Here is a 21,872-nt window from a genome sequence, read left to right on the forward strand (position 1 = left end):
CATCATGTAACATGTGACATGTAACATAATACATGTGATATGTAACTTGTCACTTGTCCTGTAACATGTTACACGTGGTTTGTAGCATGTTACACGTAATGCAACACGAAAAATGTAACATGTCAAATAACATGTAATATGTAACATTTTGTGTTACATGTAATTTTACATGTGACATGCCATGTACATCATATAACATGTGACACTAGCCATTTTGTACGAGTTAACGTCGTTTTATTTATGTTTATGTACATAAACCACTTTGTTCCGAAACGATACGAGGATTCCAGTAAAATATATATGAAGTCAGAGTAGTCTAAGTACATTGGTATGGTAAATTCACTGCTTCGCCAGAAAAATGGTAATTTTATGTATTCACATGTTAAACCACTTCATAATCTTTATATTAGAATATTTTGTTTGAAAGAATCCGTTCAACAGAATCTTATTCAGCGATTTTTCGAAAATTGCTTCTCCTGACAAATTTGCTCGATGGCACATAGACCACTCTATTCCGCAACGGCTCATATGCTGGTGGTATGCTTTTGCATCTACAGTGCCAATTTATACTAAACGGAACTTCATTCGTTATGAATTAACCTACGCTAACTTCAATCATCTGCGTCGAATATGGCTTTGCGAAAGAGTTTGTAAATTATATTCAATATAATCATCATTCAAGCCACGTGGTAAAGGTTTTATGAGTTAGATAGTATTCCTCACTCCACCGCACAGTGGTCCAATAAGGCAAAAAGTGGAACTGAATTTCAAACCGCCTTTCACCTTCACCTTAATAAAGTCTTCGGAACAATTGTTTGTATGAAAGACCCGCATAATCGCAAATTGTCAAAAGTATGAAAAGTTTACTATACTAAAATAAAAAAATAACTTTTTTGTGTTAAGAGATAGCAGAATAGTTTATTCAGCAAAGTTGTAGAAGATTCAAAAATATGAAACTTTGTTGAACAAATGAAAATCCTATCTTCTTTCGGTACAAAGTTATAAAGTATATTACATGGAACTTACTTAAAAGTTAGTTTTTTGACATTAACTTTTGTTAGTTGCAATTTACACGAAATTATTGTTCGGATGAATTGTTAGGGCATGCAAAACACATATTTTTACCAAAGGTCATATATCTCCAGAACTTTTCCTTACAAAGTTATATCATATTTAAGCTGATTTGTTCGATAACTTCAAGAACGTATAGGTTAAAAAGGGGTAAGTGGAATCATGATGTCAATACTTTTCCTTGAAGTTAAGCTGAAGTACTGTAAACTATTTCAGGTTCTATTTGTCCCAATCCACCCATATTAGAGTATGGCGAGCATATAAACCTACTGTTTTCGTATATCCAAAATATCAACTTTTTTGTGTTAAGAGATAGAGGAATGGTTAATTTGGCAAAGTTTAAGAACGTGCAAAAATATGAATCTTTGCGGAACAAACGAAATTCCTATCTTCATTGGATACAGAGTTACAGAGTATTTTCTGTAAAAGTTACTCTAAAGTTAAATTCTTGCACTTAACATTTGTTATGTACATTTTACAAGAAAACGTTGTTCTAAAGAAGCATTTGGGCATACAAAACACACGTTTTTGTTGAAGGCTACACATCTCCTGAACTTTTCCTTACAAAGTTATAGCATGTTTTAGCTTATTCTTTCCATAACTTTAGGAACGTATAAAGTAAAAAGGGACAAGTAGAATCATGATGTTAATACTTTTTTTTGAAGTTTAGCTCTAGTGCTCAGAACTGTTATAAGTTCCATCTGTCCCAATCCACCTAATCTTTATTCTATACGCTGTTAAAGTTATCGAAAAAATATGCTGAAATGTGCTACAACTTTGTAAGGATAAGTTCTGGAGATGTGTGGCCTTCAACAAAAACGTGTGTTTTGTATGCCCAAATGCTTCTTTGAAACAACGTTTTCTTGTGAAATGTAACTAATGAAAGTTAAGTACAAAAATCTAACTTTAAAGTAACTTTCATAGAATATACTCTGTAACTCTGTACCCAATGAAGATAGAAATTTTATTTATTCAGCAAAAATTCATATTTTTGTACGTTCTAAAACTTTGCCGAATAAATCATTCCTCTATCCCTTAACACAAAAAAGTTGATATTTTTGATATATGAAAACCTACTGTAACATATGCCCACCGTACTTTTATATGGGTGAATTGGGACAAATGGAACCTAAAGGAGTTTACAGTACTTCAGCTTAACTTTAAGGAAAAGTATTGACATCATGATTCCACTTGTCTCTTTTTAACCTATACGTTCTTGAAATTATCGAAAAAAAGCTGAAATATGATATAACTTTATAAGGAAAAGTCCTGGAGATATATGGTCTTTGGCAAAAATGTGTGTTTTGTGTGCCCTAACAATTCATTCGAACAAAACTTTCGTGTAAAATGCAACTAACAAAAGTTAAGTTCAAAAAATTAACTTTTAAGTAAGTTCCATGTAATATATTTTATAATTTTGTACCGAAAGAAGATAGGATTTTTATTTGTTCAACAAAGTTTCATGTTTTTGAATCTTTACAACTTTGCTGAATAAACTATTCTTCTATCTCTTAACACAAAAAAGTTAATTTTTAATTTTTAGTATAGTAAACTTTTCATACTTTTTGACAGTTTGTGATTATGCGGGTCTTTCATACAAACAATTGTTCCGAAGACTCTTTTAAGCTAAGATGAAGGTGAAAGGCGCTTTGGAATTAAGTTCCAGTTTCGCCTTATTGGACCACTGTGCACCGGCGGGGAAGAAGATAGGATAGAACAGGGCTAGTTGGTTACGGAGTTAGTTGGTCAATGAGGATATCTTCAAATCTACGCATCGAAAAAATTGTGTTTTTTGGGTGATAGGATCCGGCATAAACTGATGGAACATTTTCACCATCCCCGCTCTACCCTAAGTACCATTAGGTCTGGACAGAGACTCGGACAGTCCTTACTTAACAGCAGCAGAGGTGGCAGCGGATAGCAGCAGTAGCAGTAGTAAGGTCAGCTGCCTTTGTGCGGTAGCGGGCAGCATTAGTAGTAGATACATCAGCCGACACTCCCTCCAATAAAAAGTTGCCTCATTTTGACAACATACTAACGTTCTGGAATGCTATTATTTAAAACATATGAGTCAAATTTCCAGTGTAAAATAAGCTTTCCATTGGGTTAACAGAAGAATGCCTCATTCGCATTGTTAATGATAGCTCAAAGATGCGATCAGCATCACATCCGATGATAAATAGAACAACAAATTGTCCTTTTGGGGATAAATTAAATACCTAATGGAATAGTTAATATTTTCTCGTTCATTCGTTACACTTCATTTTAAATCTTGAAACTGTTACAAATTTGGCTTCATCTCCATGCCTCCTTACCTACTGAGTTTTCTTTTTCTTCAGCAATATGTGACACCCAACAGTTTATGTTATCTGCTTCCAAACAACACTAAAACGCATAATCAAACCTTGAAATCTGTCAAGCCTATGCAAGCAACTGTATACTATTGAAAATAGTCAATCCTTCTTGAAACACAGATTCCGATTGATCTTATTGATCGTTTAACTATTGCTTCCCCTAACACGGTCGACAGAATTTCAAACCTAGTAAATCGGTAATGTACTATTTTACATATATAAAATTCTGCTTTCTGCATTAACTGGTCATATGGGTTCTGGACAACGACTAGGACAGTCCTTACTTAGCAGCAGCAATGGCAGCGGATAGCAGCAGCAGCAACTACACAAGCATTGTAAATTCTGGCAATAAAAAAAATTGCTATTTGACTGATTTCCAGTGTGCAATTAGCCTTCCACTCAGGGTACCTCATTGATATCGTCGGGGTAGCACAGAAAGAGCTTTAAGATTTCAAATTTAACAACAAACTGTCCTTTGTAGCAACTAAACAAAAGAATTGAAGATTTGATGTTTCCTTGTTTTGCGCTAAAACTAAAAGTAAAATGTTATTTTAATCTGCATGCACTCTTACTTAGTTTCAAAACTAGCTTGCGCTGCAAGTGTTTGTTCCATTCCTGTTCAGATATCATATTTATAGGGCCATATTGATATTCGGTAGCACTTCAACTCCTTTTTTGCACAAAAATTTATGTAGTTCTACGTCAACCTTGCGGTCGTGGCTTTGCACACAACCCTAGTGATTTTTTTAGACAGACAATTTAGTTGCCTTAAGTTCTTCTGAACAAATGAAACCTATTCCCGGCGGATAGAAATCAGTTTTTTCCCTGAAAAATGAGCTTCAAACACTTATTACTCATCAACTATATGTACGATTAACAAAAACTGTATTGCATTTTAAAGATCAATCTGTTCTCTAACCATACTAAATAGATTCATCGTGCAAATTTTCAAGTATATTTGTTAAACTTGAATCATGGCTTCACCCGCCGGGAATGGGTCAGGGCAAAAAAATTCTAACTAAAATTTCTTGTGTTCTCCTGGAAGTACGATAATAATAAGAGTTTTTGCCAGTTGAACCCGCATTAGCCTGAAGCCTGGAAAATAGACAAGATCGACCGAAAATAGATTATTTTCTATTTTAAGTTCAAAACACAGTTTTGAGTTTGCACATTCAGTCATAGTTTTATTTTTTACACATTCAGACAATTAATAAAATCGAACTTCAAATTTTATAGAATCGTGAGAGAGCGCTGCCCACAAAATGCGAGTGGACGATTTTTTGCCTGTGATTTGTCATTCTCACTGACGAAACTAAACCGGACATTACCGGATTCCGAAAAACCACAGAAACAAAAATATGGTAATGAACAATGGGTATAATTTGATGATACGAAACTTTAGTTTTGATGTTGAATGTAATAAATTTGGGTTCTGATAGTATAACAAACTATAACGAACCGAAACATAATTTTCAAATTAGCGAGCGTGCGCAATGACTTCTTTATTATACCACGTGCAAACCCCTGTACTGGTATAACATCAGTTCGGAAAAGGGTGGTGTGTGTGACAATAGCACATCAGGATACAGGGAACCCGTCATCATTTTGGGGCGATACACACATTTGCATCCATTTCCACCCAAATATCCAAGTGACAAGCACGTGAAACGACGAATCACGTCAATCAGGGCGGAAAAAGTTTCCTTTTCCATTCAATTTTCGCCCATTCTTTGTTATCCTCGTCTAGAGAAAATTGGTGCTTTTCGCGCACAATGTTGGGACCACAGTAATGTTTTCGCTATCAAGTCGAATCATGTAGTTACGCAAGGGTCAAAACTAAGAAATTCGACTAGTCGAAAATCGAAAGAAGATTTTTTGCACTTTTGCAGCAGTAAATTAGTGATTCAATGAAGTGCGTTGTTGGGATCAACATGCTCTGGGATCCTTGTCGATGTGTGTGTTTGTGCTGGAAGAAAATAATTGCCAAGTGAAAAAGTCCTGTTCTAAAAAATGAAAACGGAGTAGAATGGTTTGGAAATAGCAAAAAAGCAGCAAGTGAGAAGAGCAGGTCAAGGATTTTCCATCTATTTCGTCGTATCGAAAGTTGCACCGATAAATATTGAAATAAAGGAAATCGCGGAAGTAGAGAAAAAATATGTTTCTCAGCCGAGGGTGCCCTTCCAGGGCTGGCAGAAACCTACTATTGTTGATGTTATACGGAATTGCAGCCCTGTCCAACCTAGTATGCCTCAATGTGAATTATCTAAAACTAAAGCCTTCCATCATCCATTTAATTTGTCCTTCATTCATATTATAACGCGATCCAAATTATACCCGTAGAAGGATGGCCTTCAGAAGGATGCCGTAGTGTGACGAAAACTGATATGTTGTAATCCCTCCCCGCAAATCGGCAGCGCTGGTTTGAGTGGTGGATTGTAATCCTAGAACCTGCCTATTCTGTACACAGAAAGGGGAGACGCGGTGGCTGTGGTTGGTGTGAGTGGTAGTTATATTGGAAAATATGAAGTGGTGCAAACATCAAAATTAGATGACGTCGGATTCGTCCTCGTTCGTTGCGAGACATGCCATGCTGCCTTTCTGGGAAAGTTAGTTTTCCTGCAGCTGTTGGAGGTGGTGGTGTACGTGCGTGTATTGGTGTTTGTCGACGCCGAAAGGCGATAGAAAGAGTTCAAGTGATTTCGTACGCATCCTCAGCAGTAAAATTGAACAACCGTGGACAATCATAAACCTTGTGTTAAGCCAGTTCTTGATTTAACGAAAAGATCCTGATATCCGTCAAAATTAATCTTCAAATGCACAGAAAAGATTCAGTCGTAAATAACAATCAATTTGTTTGGCATTTTATTTCCTTCTTTATTGCAAAAATTGTTTAGTCACCGTCATCTGATTCCACTGCACTTAGTATTTCCCGCGTTCCCCTTTGTCATCACGAGTCCAGCTAATTTTGATGCTACAGGCACGAGAACAGAAAGGCACTTGAAACATTTTCATCCATCAGCAGCGATACACACAAAACAAAAATAGAAGTGAGCACCTTCGTTTATGGTCACTAAACAACAGGCTCGGAATAATGACAGAATTCCGGCTCGATTTTCCCATCGGGATTCGTCATCATCAACAATTCATCATCAATCTCGTTTCGTAAAGGAGCGTTTCCAGTCAGAACAAACTACAATTACGTAAAATTTCAATCGCGTTTTTTATTTGAACGAAAACTTGCACACGTTTTTGTTAGTACCTAAACTGATTTTCAAGGATGGATGAGCTTAGTAAAAACTAAAACGAGTCGAGTCAACAATTTGAAATCATCCGTTTTCGAGAGATTCTAAATTTAATAGATATTTTACCGAAAACAACATTAACAAATTTGAATTACGTTTCGTATGTATTCTCATGATTTGCGCTTTCTCAACATTGCATTTTCTTATAAATTATTTTTTAACAAAATGCAAATTTTCAAAGCGCTCTGGAGCTTATCAACTTACGAACAAATTTTTCTTTACTCTGAAATTTTTACCAAAATTTGTGTTGTGACACGTTTACACGAAAGATAAAGGAAAAATTCTAATCGTTTGTTAAATTTCAAATAAGTGAGTATTTTTGACGTGGAGCTAGGTCTTTGTTTTCTATAGTGGTATGCATTCTGTAAAATTGGAGATGAAACTGGCAAATGTTGCGTCAGATTTCAAACGATAATAACAGCATAAGCACATGATAGATAACAATAACCAATATGCTGCCCTTCCAAGCATAGTTGTCCCAGCGTGCATTAGATTTGTGTAGAACATGGGACTACTATGATTGGAACGACATTATGTTGGTGGATAGATAAAATGTTGAACAATTTTGTAATTTCAGTTATCATTATTTTTTCATTGCAAAGCGGTAAAAATCGATAAAAAGTGTCAAGGACAAATGTACGTGAACAATGACTCAATCATATGCGAGCATTCCTAGCACAGACGACATGCATAGACACCAACCATTTCTTGTGATATTCTCTGTATCAATATCCAAAATAAAATTGACAGAGTCTCCACTAAAATTTACAAAGCGATAGAGCGTTCAAATAACTAAAACTGAGGCTACGAGGAAAAAGCAAAAGTGAATGTTACGTAGTTTATAAAGTAGAAGCAGAGAAGTATAGAGCCAGTTGTTGAATTGTTTCCTATGAAAATATAAATTTTTCATTATACTAAATATTTAATGGATATCGACTGATTCATACTTCAGTGACATCACAGCGCAGTCAGAATCCACCGTGCTAAAAAATGAGCGTTGAAATTTTACTAAAAATAAAAACCTTCTTAAAAATAGATTTTATCAGTTCTCGCAAGTTTTAACGCGGCAAAATATTCAATTATTATTGTCTGTTATCGAATCATTGAAAAAGAAAGAATAGTTATAAAATTTCAAACAGAGCAGAATTTTTGATTTTATGAAGAAACGGCCCGACATGATGTCGGCGACATCTTAATTTCTCGCATGTTGTATGTAACCTTTTCATCAAACGAAAAAAAAATCCATCAATTCGATTGTTTATTTTTATTTATTTTATATAGATATGATTTTGATACTCAGTGTCATCAATCAGTTCATCAATCAGTTATGGAGCACTCAAGAAACTTTGATTCATTTGCGAGAACAAATCTAATTTCGTTTAATTATCAATGATTCGATGATATTTTTAAATGACCGCATTCATGAAAGTAATTATTTTCATTAATCTCTCCAGTACCCAAATTATCATTATTGATTGCCGGTCAAATTGCTTCAACGATAGCAGCCTCCTGAGAAACATTCTCAATACTAGTACAAATTTTCGTGACCAAACCAACACCGATTGATACTTTATAAGTGTAATGATTTACAGGCACCTCTAGAGGCACCTAAGCACCTAATACATATAAAATACACTAGAGCATCAATTGTCAACACACACTTGTTATCCAGGAAGGAAATGCTTCTCTGATCTACCACAGTTTTTTAAATTTCAGAAAGTATACATGAATTTTCGCCAAACTTGTAAAAAAACCTTGTGCAATATGTGAGCAAGCCATTATTTAATGTTTTTTGAATAATAAGATAATTAAATTTTAAAAATTGTCTTGGATCCACCAATCTTATTTGTACGAATATATTATCAAAATCTTGGCTTGTTTACATAGGCACGTGGGCCCTTTTCAACATTTTGCATCGTGGCAAATTCACTTTTTGGTAATACTGTTATTTTAAATTTGTGCTTAATTTTAGGCAACATGATTACTATTTCGTTTTCGCTCACGTGGATTTGTATCTTAAAGCAATAATTACAGCAGGAAAACTGTCGTTGGAATGCATAGAATAGAAATAATCGTGATGATGAAAACAATGGAAGGGAGGATGCAAGTGCATAAAGCTTATTCTTACAGGGTGTTAAATGAGTTCGAATACACTTTGTGTACACGAATACACACATGTGTTGGAAAATGAAATTTCAAGACTTTATTGAGGTAATGTTTATTGGGAACATTTATGACATGTTAGATGGGATAAATTTGTGCTGAATGACGAAATGATGAGCTTGAGACGATTCTTAAAAGAATCACACGCGGTACGCACCTGGCTCATCAGCATATCTCACCAGATCTTGGAAATGAGCTTCTCAAATTGGTCCTAGTGCTTACTCTATATTGGCTCTGCTTGGCCAGCATGAACAGCGATTCAAAGAAGTCCAGGGGATTAGGGTTCGGCGAGCTGGGAGGCCACAAAGTCTTATCGAGAAAATCGGTCAAATCCTCCCAACACCACGCTTGGAAGATATTCGCCGTGTGGGCCGGTGCGCCATCCTGTTGAAAGACGTAATAAACTTTCCCGTTGAGATTTTGATTTTCACGAGCTTCTCACACTTAGATACGGTACCCCAAACCATCACCAACGCGGTTCTCTGGAACCGCGGTATGTTTATATGGTACTTGGGGACAGAGTCTGCAACAGCTCGAAAAATCAGCTTAAAATCTGAAAAAAATCTATCTAGGATTAAAAAAAAAATGCATTTGTGCAGACAAAAGTCTACAAAAATCTGCACACATTTTGAGAATGTCTGCGCAACTGCAAATATCTGCGAATTGATAAAAATTCGCACACGGACTCTATACATCCGCATTTTGCGACATATCTGCCCATCTGGTATCCCTGTTTGGGGATGCTGGCTAACGTCAGCGTCCATAGTCGATAATTTTGGACACTCTGCGACTATTGAAATACAAAGAGTTTCTCTTTGACAAGGAGACGGTCTTTCCTGCCTCCTGTTCAACATTGCGCTTGAAAGTGTGATGAAATGTGCGGCCTTTAACATGCGGGGCACGATATCCAATAATTCCAGCCAGTTCATCTGCTTCGCTGACGACGTCGACCTTGTCGGAAGAACGTTCCAGGCGGTTGCTGAACAGTACACCAAACTGAAACGTGAAGCAGAGAAGACGTCAAAGACAAAGTATCTGCTAGCAGGAGGAAGCGAGCGCAATACGGCTCGCATAGGCAGTAGCGTCATAATTGACGGAGACGAGTTCGCGGTGGTTGACGAATTTGTATACCTCGAATCTTTGGTAACGTCAGACAGCAACTGCAGCAGAGAAATCCGCAGACGTATTGTAGCTGGAAGTCGTGCGTATTACGGACTCCACAAGACTTTGAGGTCTGGTAAACTTCGCCCCCGTACCAAGTGCACCATGTACAAGACGCTTGTAAGACCAGTAGCCCTCTACGGGCACGAGAAATGGACAATACTCGAGGAGGACTTGCAAGCACTGGCCGTTTTCGAACGACGTGTTCTTAGGGCTATCTTCGGCGGAGTATGTTAGGATGACGTATGGAGGCGAAGGATGAACCACGAGCTGGCACAACTCTACGGCGAACCCAGTATCCAGAAATCTCGAAAGCTGGAAGGGTACAATGGGCGGGACATGTTGTAAAAATACCATACAACAATCCCGCAAAAATTGTGTTCTTCTCGAATCCGGCCGGTACAAGACGTAGAGGTGCACAACGAGCTAGGTGGTTAGACCAAGTGGAGCAAGATCTTGGAAGTGTGGGACTTTCAAGAAACTGGAGACAAGATGCTATGGAGCGAGAAGAAACGCTAACGACATCTGTCTTGTAGTGCCCCAGTTGCACTGCATAAACGTTGCCATATGGTTATTATATCGATATCAGTGCTTGGCTTGAATAATGAGCTGATCGTTTATTCTCTGTACCTCTTACTCTAAATAACAGCCAAGAGATCAAGCGGAATTAAAGGTGCTATAAAAATAAAATTACAGAGATAATCAGCATCAATTATTTCTTCGTGAACTGAGGTTTTTATCTCAGCCTAGCGCAACAGCAGTATTTTTCTTCAGCTGATGTCAGTTTTGCAAAAGAACTTGCAAACTATCGCTTAGGAGTATCGAATATGGAGGATGGTAGTGTGTAAAAAATACTCATGACGATGTTTTTGCACGACTTTTTTTCAAAAAAAGAAAGTCCAGTTTGTGCCCTACTTCAAGTTCCACAATACACAGTAATACACTGTCTAGTTTAACGTGCTCACTCGACGGGTTTCGAAACGTTACTGATTGCACCACTTTTTACCCCAATGCCACACATCGCATATTGTCTTGAACATCATCGCCAGCACTGATTTTTACTTTTGATTTTTGGCTTGCCTTCCTTTGCATATATGCAAATGCACCTGCGGTCGATGTTTTGCTGCATTTTGCTTCTTCCATCATCCGCTGTCGGCGCATTATGGTCTCATTTTACTGCACCCAAAGCACGTTATCGTAATTATAGTATGTGCATTATACTTTTTGACTTATAGCGGTACTATCCAATATGTTGTATGAAACATATGGGCGAATGATTTCTCGGCATGTTGTTAACCGATCTCCATTCCTCACCTGTTAGTAGTATTGTTCCCTCTCCACATCTTTGAGTAACTCAAAAGCAAATTACTAACTTCAGTGATATCCTTCCCACAGGTGGCGGCTCGTTTCTGCGAGGGCGGACACCGGTGTCTTCCACCAAAGGAATGTTGCGCCCAGGGTTGCTGTTACCTGTATGCACCACCAAGCGCCCCGCGAACGCCAACTCCGGCAACGGACCATGTACTGAATCTGTTTTTCATTAACCACTGGTACTTTTGGTGCTTTTTGCTAGCAATAGTACTAGCTTTACTCTGTGCCTGTTCCCTGTGGAAAAAACGTCGCCAGCTTTGCGGTTGGGGCTCACCGGGCCACCACTCGCAGTCGGAAGGAGATTCAGCGGGATCATGCTACGCACCACCCCAATATAGTCGTTGCAACTCCTTTCACATACATGCACCACCGCCATATACTGAGGTAAGTTAGAAAACTATGGGTTCATTATTGTGTTTCCTCTCAACGCTCTTTTTAGGTCACATCTAAGCCGGACCTCTACCCGTTAGTTTTCAGTTACGCTGGTGACACCGCGAAAGGAGGCGGCGTTGGAGGAGGTGGAGCTAACTATTTGATGGTACAATACTTTCGCAACTATATCGTACGACCGGTAGGTTCGCTGTCAGGGACCAGTACGGTAGACTCGCTTAGTTCTAGTTTCATTTGTACGGCCAACGAAGCGAACACGCTTGTGCCGCCCCCGTATTCCCGTGCAGCCAGTCCAGATTTATCGATCTCGATTCGCAACTACGGCGGCATGCCCAGGTCTGCTTCACAGCAAGCTTGTACACTGGAAGGAGCATCTAGCGGTCATAGACCAAATTCTGTTCCAAACTCGAACTATTACAGTGGACTTATCGGAAACCATGGATTCGTGCTGCGACCATCCGAAAGTGCCCAATTCAACAACAGCGGTGGAGAAGGCAGAATCAGTAGTAGCGGGGGTCGGGCCAGTGAGCAATCAGGGAGCTCCGTTCAATTGTCCGGTTCGCAGAGTGATCACTACCGATTTAGTGTACATAATAGTAACAATAATAATAACAGTGTAGCCAGTGAAATTTCAAACCCAATAGGATTGGTCTACGCGCAACATCATCCTGCCCCAACTGTAGCATCTAGTTGCAACAATTCAGTTGAAGGGAATTTGGATGATTTGCCGATTGCGATCAATGATGACCGGCTCACCAGCAATAATAACAACGCAAATAGTAGCACAACTACGCACAGAGACAGTCTGACGAATGCCAACATATATAGCTCGAGTGGTTCGATTGGTGGAATCTCAATAACGATTCCAGCCAACTCGGAGAGTGAGTATCAAAACTTGAATGCGCTGCGACGAAGTTTGGAAACATGCTGTCAAATCCTGCAACAAAAACAGGCGCAATTTCGCACGCATCAGCAGCCTTCCTCCGGTTTCACAGCAAACAGCGAAGATTCGCCAATCAACGTAGAACTTGCGAAAAAGTTCGAAGGAATGCGCAGCTCGTACATCGGTTCAAATACTGGCTCTAATGTATCGAGTTTAGCAAACCTGGGTACTCCGGATTCGCCACCACGTGCCACTAGCCCGACATTGGAAGTTCGTGAGCTGCTCGAGCAAATACGACAACTACAGAACGTGAGTACAACGAACAGCACCAGCGAAGGTGTTATAATTATAAATCCACAAGTTCAAGCCTTGGAAGCATCTTCGAATATGTCGAACTGTTCAATTAACGCTTTGAACAGCAACGGAAGCAGTACAGCCACTGCACCGCCCGCAACTGCTTCCTCTGGTCATCTTCCGCGACGACCCTCATCGCTCATAAGCAAGAAAAAATTCTTCTCTAAGGTCGCCTCCTCGCAGGGTTCAACACTTGGAGGCCATAAAGCGATGTACATCCCGATCTCATCCAATCAAAACTATGGTAACGGACAGCCCTCAAGCGGTGGCCGTTCACTGTGGAGTCCTTCGTCAGCAGCGAGTGCTGCAGCGGCCGGTCTGCTTGGTCGCAGTCGGGTTCGCTGCAGTTGGATCTCAAAATCGGCACCGACTACGCCGGGAACAGCCCTTCCACCTACCGGAGGACTTAGCGGCAGCGGTGGAGGACCGATTGGCGACCACAGTCCACTGCTACTGAACGAACAGGACGAAGATGGCGAGCAGAACGTGTAGAGTTATGGTGGAAGGGTATGAGCCACGGCCTTCGGCATTAGAAAGCTTTTTGTTATTTTGTTTCAGTTATTAGAAATGAATGTGTCAAAATTACTAATAATCGTAGAAAACCTGACAATCAGTTCGCTGAAACATCAAAAGATTGCATTGGTAAAAAAAATCCTGTAATGTTGGTGGCTGGTAAGGATAGACTGAAGATAGACAGACGATTCGCTTGATTTGGAAATGGAAATTACTTTGAGCGTCAGAGCGACTACAATTACCAACTTGTCGAAAGCCTATAGCTGCGAACTGCGAAAGTCCCATCATAAAACAAAATACAGTCTTCTGAAAACTACCAACTGAAGCTACCAGTTTCGCTAGTAAAAACATTCAATAGCGTCCTTCATAATCACCGATACATTTTGTGTCGAGGGTTTTGTTTTGAGTATTCGGCTTGGATTCTTTCAAAAAACTCATAGCTTGTACATCACTCTCACTGGCATCGTTTTTTGAGTAAAATCATACGATAAGAGAGAGCACTTGAGCGTCTTATCTGGGACGTCCCGAGATGCATTTTCCCGGTAAATTTCAATTTGGCGGCATCCATAAAGTACGTCACGCATAAATGGGGGATGTAGGGTTAAGAAAATCGATTTGTGACATAGGGGAGAGGGGGGCATAACGTTGCGTGACGTCACATCAAAAATATTTAAAAATTTAAAAAAAACTGGAAATTTGTTAAGTTTACCTCCCTTTTACTCACAACCTATTGATTAATAATCAATATCAAAACTAATTAGACAAAAACAATAACAGCAAAGAAAATTCTTCCAAAACTGGTTACATCTAGGCATCAGCAGATAGTCCTGATCCCCCGAATGGGGCTGACGCAGTGTTGCCACATTTTCATTTGTACTGGGAACTGCAAAAATCCTGTTCATTTGTACTACTGCCGACAAAAATCTGTTCCATTGGAACATAGTTGTTAGTTTTGTAAACTTATGAAATAACAACTTCAACGAAGTTTTTTTCATTGTTTTGAGAAAACTGAACTACCAGCTCGCCTGTCAATGAAACTTTTCGGTTGCGAAGTCGTGTTCATTGTATCGTTACTGAGTCTTTTACAAAGTTTAATCTATTCTTTTCAAGCCATTTAAAAAATCTGTACTTATTTGTACTCTTTCACAAAAATTTGCAAATTGTGCAGTTCATAATCTGTACCAAAACACGAAAAAATCTGTACCTAATCAGGAAAAAATGTACAATTGGCAACAATGGTCTGAAAAGCTCAAGTTGATGCATGAAAATACATGGATATTAAAGATATTCGATTACAGCATGTGCGAGATGTTTTCTTTTTTTTAAATTTTTCTTGGGACATTAGTAAAGTACTCCGATTCATAATTTGAGCACACGTTTATTTGATACCAACTTCGCAGCAAACTGTGATAACGTACAAGACAATTGCGTGGCCAGTGCTACGATTCTACTGGCACTAACAGTTTCTCTCGAGCCGGGATTGCAACTTACAACGACTGACTTGTTAGGTCAGTATCGAACCTTGAGACCTACCGGCAGGCACTATGAGGCAGGACATCCACGGTTCATTTTCTTTAATGGGGGAGGGGAGTTGCTGTGACGTGACGTACTTCTCCTGGGGGGTTTATCAATGTGTGACAAAATGTGACAAGTGGGGAGGGAGAGTAAAATTTTATCAAAATTTGCGAGACGTACTTAATGGATGTCGTCTGGGGATTCCCGATTCCCAGTAGTTTTTCATTCAAATCCCAGGATCCCAGAAAATATTTTCTGCAATGAAAATTATTGGTAAATTGAGGTAAAATTTTGAACTCTTTCGAAACACTTCTGGACATTGCTGAGCAAGATTGCATAGCCATTTGCAAACTCGGCCCTGAACAGAATAAATCATCTTTTGCACCCTTCATCTATGAATATGCTCCTAAGAGTGCCAATGGAATGTGTGGGAAAATTTTGAAACCTTTGGCGCTGTTGGATTACTGCACAGGAAGTAGTTAATGAAATTGTCGAATTCGAAGCCTTGTTTTTTGATGACAAATGTCAGTTTGCTCTGCTGTGAAACTTTTTTTTTACAAAAGCGACAGTTATCAGTGAATTTTTAGACAAAATGTCGGCTTTGCCTCACTAAGCCAGTTAAATTTTGAGAAACTCAAGTCAAGACATTGTTTTTTCAATTTGTTTTCCCGTTTAAAGGACTTTTTCAAAATCCCAGTTCCACATCTCTGTATGCATGTAAACATTAGCAGCAAATACAGACGGATGCGCAAATACAGAACAGATGCGCAAAGAGTGAGGTCAAAAACTCCAAGTGAATCGTCAAACCGAGGCTCTAAGTGTGCAACGTAAACAAACTCACGCGTGTTACTTTTCGTACAGAATATGTGTTGCAATCAGTATTCAACGAAAGATGTGTTTGTCATATTAGTATTATGAGTGATGCATTGAAAATAGAAAATTCATATGTACATGATGTACAAGCTTTGAAACTCAGTAATCTATCGAGTTTTTCGAAATTTAGTTACACTTTCTAGTGCGTACGAAAAGTCATGCGAAATTAGATCTGATCTGGTTGAATTATTCAAAATAGAACATTAGCAAAGGGTTGCCAAATTTACTGCTTTTCTCTTTGCGTATCTCTATATATGACAGTCTCTAGTAACAAACAGCGTAATCAGCTGCTGGCTCCAAGAAAGACTTTGACCAAAAGACCAACAACTCGCGAAATTATAAGTCACTATTTGTTATCTGTTTACAAAAAAAGCTTAACGACTGAGTAACATCTAAACAAACAATGTAATGGCCAAACAAGATACCTTTTTACCAATGCATTGCACCAATTCCACTATTGCTTCTGCATCACTAAACGCAGCGTTACGTGAATCAGTGATCTACTGTGTATGTAACTTGCAGCTTTACAACAGATTGTACCATGGTGTGTGGAAAATGGTGTAATAAGACGTCCAACACGGGAAAATATCGTTTCAAGGTATTTAATCCGTACTTTCAACTTTTTTGTTATCGATTCTCATACATCGAGAAGCGATTACACAACACTCAATCTAAAATAAGATCTAAAAACAAACACACGAAGATCAATCAACATTATTTTGTTATACCATTTTCTATACACCATGCGATTGTCTGCTCAGAGCAATAAATTTTATTTGACATCAAAGCTGACATTTGGTACTGACAGGCTTCCGAGCGCTGACACCCAATAAACATCACAAACCTTTTTTTATGATTCTAAGCCCTCAGTTTTCTACGCCGATAAAATCAATTACTATTGTTTTGTTAACAGATGCAATGCTAGACTAAAGCTAGTATTACACTCTGTGACCAATGGTCAAATTTTTGACCTTTCGACATAATGGTCAAATTTATTTGACATAATGATTGTTGTTTGCCCGTGTTTGCCCCATGTATAAATTGGAGAGTGACAAACAATTCTTTGACCAAATTTTTATCTGTCAAAAAGTGACAAATATTTGACGCTTGGTCAAAGAGTGTATTATAGCCTCAAGAGTGTAATATTGGAAATGTGCGATGATTTTTTACCCGGTGAGTGAAATGAAACTCGCCATAAAAAGCATCTATATTCCAGTTTAATTCGAACATAAGTCAAGTACCGAAAGCAAACACCGTAACATTGGGTTTCACATGAAGGAACATAAATTTCAAACGACGAAAAGTTGACCTTGTCTCAGCGGCCATCACCAGCGGCATCGTAAGAAATTAGCGCATGGCGTGAACAAATGACATACTTGAGACATTCTCTTGAACAATATCAAAAACCTCACGATTGAATTTCGCTCAGGGTGATTTCTGGAGATATTGCACTGTATGGCGTTTGTATCAGCGTTACGGAAGTTTGACAGCGGCAAATGCTGCTTTTTACTTGCTAAGATATGACCAAAAACAACATATCAAGAAGACTGGGAACTCTGCCTGAGATTGAGCGACAGTTTTGACAGCGCAGTCTTTCGAGTAAAAGTGGAACTGACGCATGGTAGTGTGTGTGCTGGCGATGCGAATGCAAGCCGAACGCACAGGTTGGACCACCACATGCGCCCACTCTGTCTTCGCAGCGATGCAAACTTTTACCTTTAACAGATGGAGTGCGCTGTTTGATTTGACGCTTGTCATTTGTATGGGATCGATCCAGAGATGCCAGCCTTCTTGATATGATGTTTTTGGATATGACTAAGAGCAAAATACACAAGCAAACCGAACTACAATAGTCAACCGAACAATAGTCCGAAATTAGTCGACAAACATTTGTGCTTTGTAAATAAATACTGATACTAATATAACGAATGTTTACCAATAGCATTGAACTTGATAGTTACTAGATTCCATTCGCCTACTTATCGACACACTCGTAAAGCTGCTTATAATACTGAAACCTAACAAAACGCAATAGAGCAATGAATACCAAAGGAACACAATCACACCGTTACTGAAATACAACCTCGTTTCGCAGAAAGTGAGTATAAACGGAAAGTAAATTGAATGAACATGCCTTCTCTAATAAACAGTAACTAAAGTTTAGAATTAAACACAGAAAAATCACGATAGATAATTGGTTTATACCGGGGCTAGTACGAAACATTGTGTGTATGTAAATTGGTTGAAGTGAAATCAAATCTGGCTGGAAACTTAAACAAAAACAGATAAACCACAAAAAATTGAAAACGACACAATAGTTTTGATGTTGTAGTTAGATGTACAAAACCGTACGCATACACATAGGCAAACGCAAAGCCAACTCTGATATACTTTACTACTTCTCTATATAGTTAGTTTAATATTTCGAACAACAAGGAAAAAATACACATCATACGCGATGAGCAAGTGTTTCAAGTTACCATATATTTTTGATTTTGAGGAAATCTATTAGTCAAATTCATTTTTTGTAGTAATTCATCCCATGTGCTTTCTATCTTCCTGTCGTGTACAGTTCAGTAGAGTGCTTACTAATTCGAGTAGGTATAGATGTATTTTCATTTTCAATAGGTTCTTCGCGTGTGGTAAAATTTACGGTTTGAAAAAAAAGAAATAAATTGAATACACGAAACATCTGCAAGTGCAATACGGAACCTCCTGGGTGATATTTTTCCCTAGTATTATTATATGATATCGAAACGTTAGCAACACGACCAAAATGCGAATCTAAATTCGGAGCTAACCCGAGTTAAGTGCAGGATCAAAACTACAGTTCCTGATCATTCAAATCAAAAAAGGCTTTTTTGTTAATACAACTTTCAGCTTTATTTAACGAGAGGATGATCGATTCGAAGCACTCAGATTACTTTATTTGGCCGAATTAAATAAGAAACGGTATATGCCGGTGCTGATAACAAATTACCTGCGAAGTTTGTGTACTAAGTGTAAACTCAATATTATCGCACAGCTAATGATTAAATAAATGATATTCGAGAAACAATGGAAGTCTACCACTTAACGGTTGCTTTGTTAACGTGTGTTAAAACTGTCAAAACTTTATTTACAAGGTCTCGAACATTGATCAGCGGGGCATTCAACCCCGAATCACTCAGCTGTTGAAAACACCCTCTCAAACTCTAGTGGAAATTGAGCAACTTTGCATACTTTCAAACTTCAAAAATAATGTTTACTAATAAATAACTTATTTGAAAACTGGTTTTATCCAGTGTCCGAAACACCGTAGACAAACTTGGGCATATACCGTTGCTCTCTGTGTACCAACAAGTTATTAGAGAACCAATATCCGTGCTTGTTATCTGACTTAGTCAAAAGCACAAAGATAGCCACAGTACACCTTACCTAGAAGATGCGGGCTGTGCGTCAGTTTATTTTTAACATAATAACTTTTTGGACAAACCAGACTTTTGAAATTTAAGTTAAAAATTGTTTAAGAGTTTAGTATAATCAATTGAACAAAAATTGCAATTCAACAATCTAAAGAAAAATTTATAGCTTGACAAATATTGTCAAGTTTTCATTCTTTTGTTCAATATGGTTAATGAGGGCTAAAATTGACTTCTCTGGTTGGAGTTATCATATTGTCGGTATCTTGATCGATACGAAAAAAATATTTTTCGATGTTTCGATTTCGATATCATCTCATTAGTTGAGAAAACTACTTCCCAAAAAATGGTTTCAACAACAACAACAAAAAACTCGCAATAAGTGGTAAGATGGTTTATTAAGTATATGAAATCGCAATTTTGTTTTATAAAAAAAACACACACAGATGAGATCGAATCTATCCAAAAATTTAGGACAATAGCAAAGCCTTGAAATTAGATTCGCATTCCAAAAACATTCGCGCACATAATTTCACCAGCAAAGCAACCAAAGTTTGATGTTTATATTAAACAAAAAAAAATTGAGGATTAAATAAAATTCTTTGAAACGAAACCAGGGTAGTGTTAAATTGAAAAAATGCATTCCGCGCCTTTTCAGCAGTGATTGCATCTTTTCAATCAATTGTAAACTTTCTTAATCAACAGCGTATCCGAACTAATAACATATAAGTCAAATTATCTCACTAATCGCTACCCATAAATTTAATAAGGAACTTGAGCTAGAGCTTAGTTGCCTTCCATCGGTTGACACTGCGGTAATGAAATTCTACATCGAATTCAAAAACTTTTGCATTGAAAGAGCTATATGATGTCCATCCCTCATGATCCCTACATGCTGATGAGCTGATTAGCCTACCAATCCAGAACATATACATAGAATGAAAGAAACAAAAAGATTGTTAGTCCGACACTCACTGTTACATTCTCTACCGAGCCAAGACTCTTACCTACGTGGACTAACTTGTTAGGCCAGAATCGTACCTCGAGAAAAACTGGAAGGCTATTTGTTCCATTATTCATCTCATATAGCCGGTGTTCATAGAAAACGTACGGATTAAACTCCAAATGTTCACGAAATCATTGAAGAAAAATAAAACACAATATCTTTACATATTTTCATAGAATCGACCAGCACTGCGATTATCACTTGATCTATCCATTGTAATATGCTCCAGGTGCGTACGAGTTGGCTACATTACTACTACACTGTGTCATCGTCAAGTATTCTAAGCTTCTTGAGACGATTTTTTTTTTTTTTTGTTGTGGAATTAGACTACTGCTTTATTTAGACTACTCCATTATTTAGAACTATTGTAGTATATCCCCCTTACTATACGTGCTATATAGGATGCCCAGTCACCCCACTATTGATCGAGTGATGCCTCGGCACGCTCCCAGTCAGGTATAATGTGCCTAATAAAGCCAATTACCTTCCGAGGATTAGCAGACCAAATTTCGCTAGGTTGTAAGCAACCCTTGTTGAGAAATTTGATTCTGCTCATGTATAATGCACCACAGCTGCATAGCAGATGTTCCGAGGTTTCACTTTCTATGCTACAAAAGCGACAAGTATCGTCTTGAACCCGACCAATGTTCTTTAGATGATACTTACTCGGACAGTGCCCTGTTATTAGTCCTGTGTAGATACAGAGCGCCCACTTATTAAGCTCTAATAGCTTTTTTGTAATTTTTGCGTTTGGCGTTATTACCCTTTTTGACTGGTGACATCCTCCGACAGCCATCCAGTTGGAAGTCACCCGTTGCTCTTCCCAGTTTTTAAGTTCCATTTTTATTGTACAGTTTGAAATGCCACAAAAGGGTTCAGGACCGATGAATTGGGAGGTGGAACCTTGTTTGGCCAGTTCGTCTGCTTTTTCATTGCCTTCAATTCCGCAGTGCCCTGGAACCCATTACAAATTGACAGAGTTCGTACAACACAGGCTCTGCAGAGAGAGAACGCACAACCAGACAATTTTTGACGTGCATTTGGAGGCACACAAAGCCTTCAGCGCCGCTTGACTATCAGAGAAAATGCAAATATTCGCATGTTTGTAATTTCTCCTTAAACAAACGTTAGCACATTAAATTATAGCGTAAATCTCTGCTTGGAATACTGTTGGCCATTCACCCATAGCCACCGATATCTGAACTCCAGGACCGAAGATTCCCGCACCCGTTTTTGAACCGATTTTTGAGCCGTCCGTGAAGAATACCGTTGACCCCTGACGAACCATATGAGCCCCGCACTCCCAATCGGAACGTGATGTTTCATGCACCTTGTAGGGAATATCGCAGTTAATCATAGGTTTCATCCAGTCTCCGTTCATACTCGTCACTGGCCCTCTTTTGAAGTGTTGCAATATACTCAGATGGCCAGGAAGGTCATCTGGTAAGACATTTTTCAGACGTTTGAGCCGGAGAGCACTCCTTTCCGCTTCTAGTTGCACAAATTCATGCAATG

The 21,872-nt window shown here is 38.4% G+C and overlaps 1 protein-coding gene across 2 annotated transcripts; it reads left to right on the top strand.

Moving 5' to 3' along the window:
* The first annotated feature begins 5,060 nt into the window (after window positions 1-5,060).
* Window positions 5,061-19,964, top strand: LOC129725640 (rho GTPase-activating protein gacU). 2 transcript variants are annotated; one of them, XM_055681696.1, is made up of 3 exons: window positions 5,061-6,259; window positions 11,447-11,806; window positions 11,862-19,964. In XM_055681696.1, exons 1-3 carry the CDS (start codon window positions 6,239-6,241, stop codon window positions 13,539-13,541), a joined length of 2,061 nt encoding a protein of 686 aa, XP_055537671.1. In that variant the 5' UTR covers window positions 5,061-6,238; the 3' UTR covers window positions 13,542-19,964. The 2 variants fall into 2 exon arrangements, with proteins under 2 accessions (XP_055537671.1, XP_055537662.1); XM_055681687.1 differs by having other exon boundaries at window positions 5,061-5,667.
* Window positions 19,965-21,872: the final 1,908 nt, after the last annotated feature.

Source organism: Wyeomyia smithii, chromosome 1, assembly GCF_029784165.1.
Source record: "Wyeomyia smithii strain HCP4-BCI-WySm-NY-G18 chromosome 1, ASM2978416v1, whole genome shotgun sequence".
NCBI classification, from domain to species: Eukaryota; Metazoa; Arthropoda; class Insecta; order Diptera; family Culicidae; genus Wyeomyia; species Wyeomyia smithii.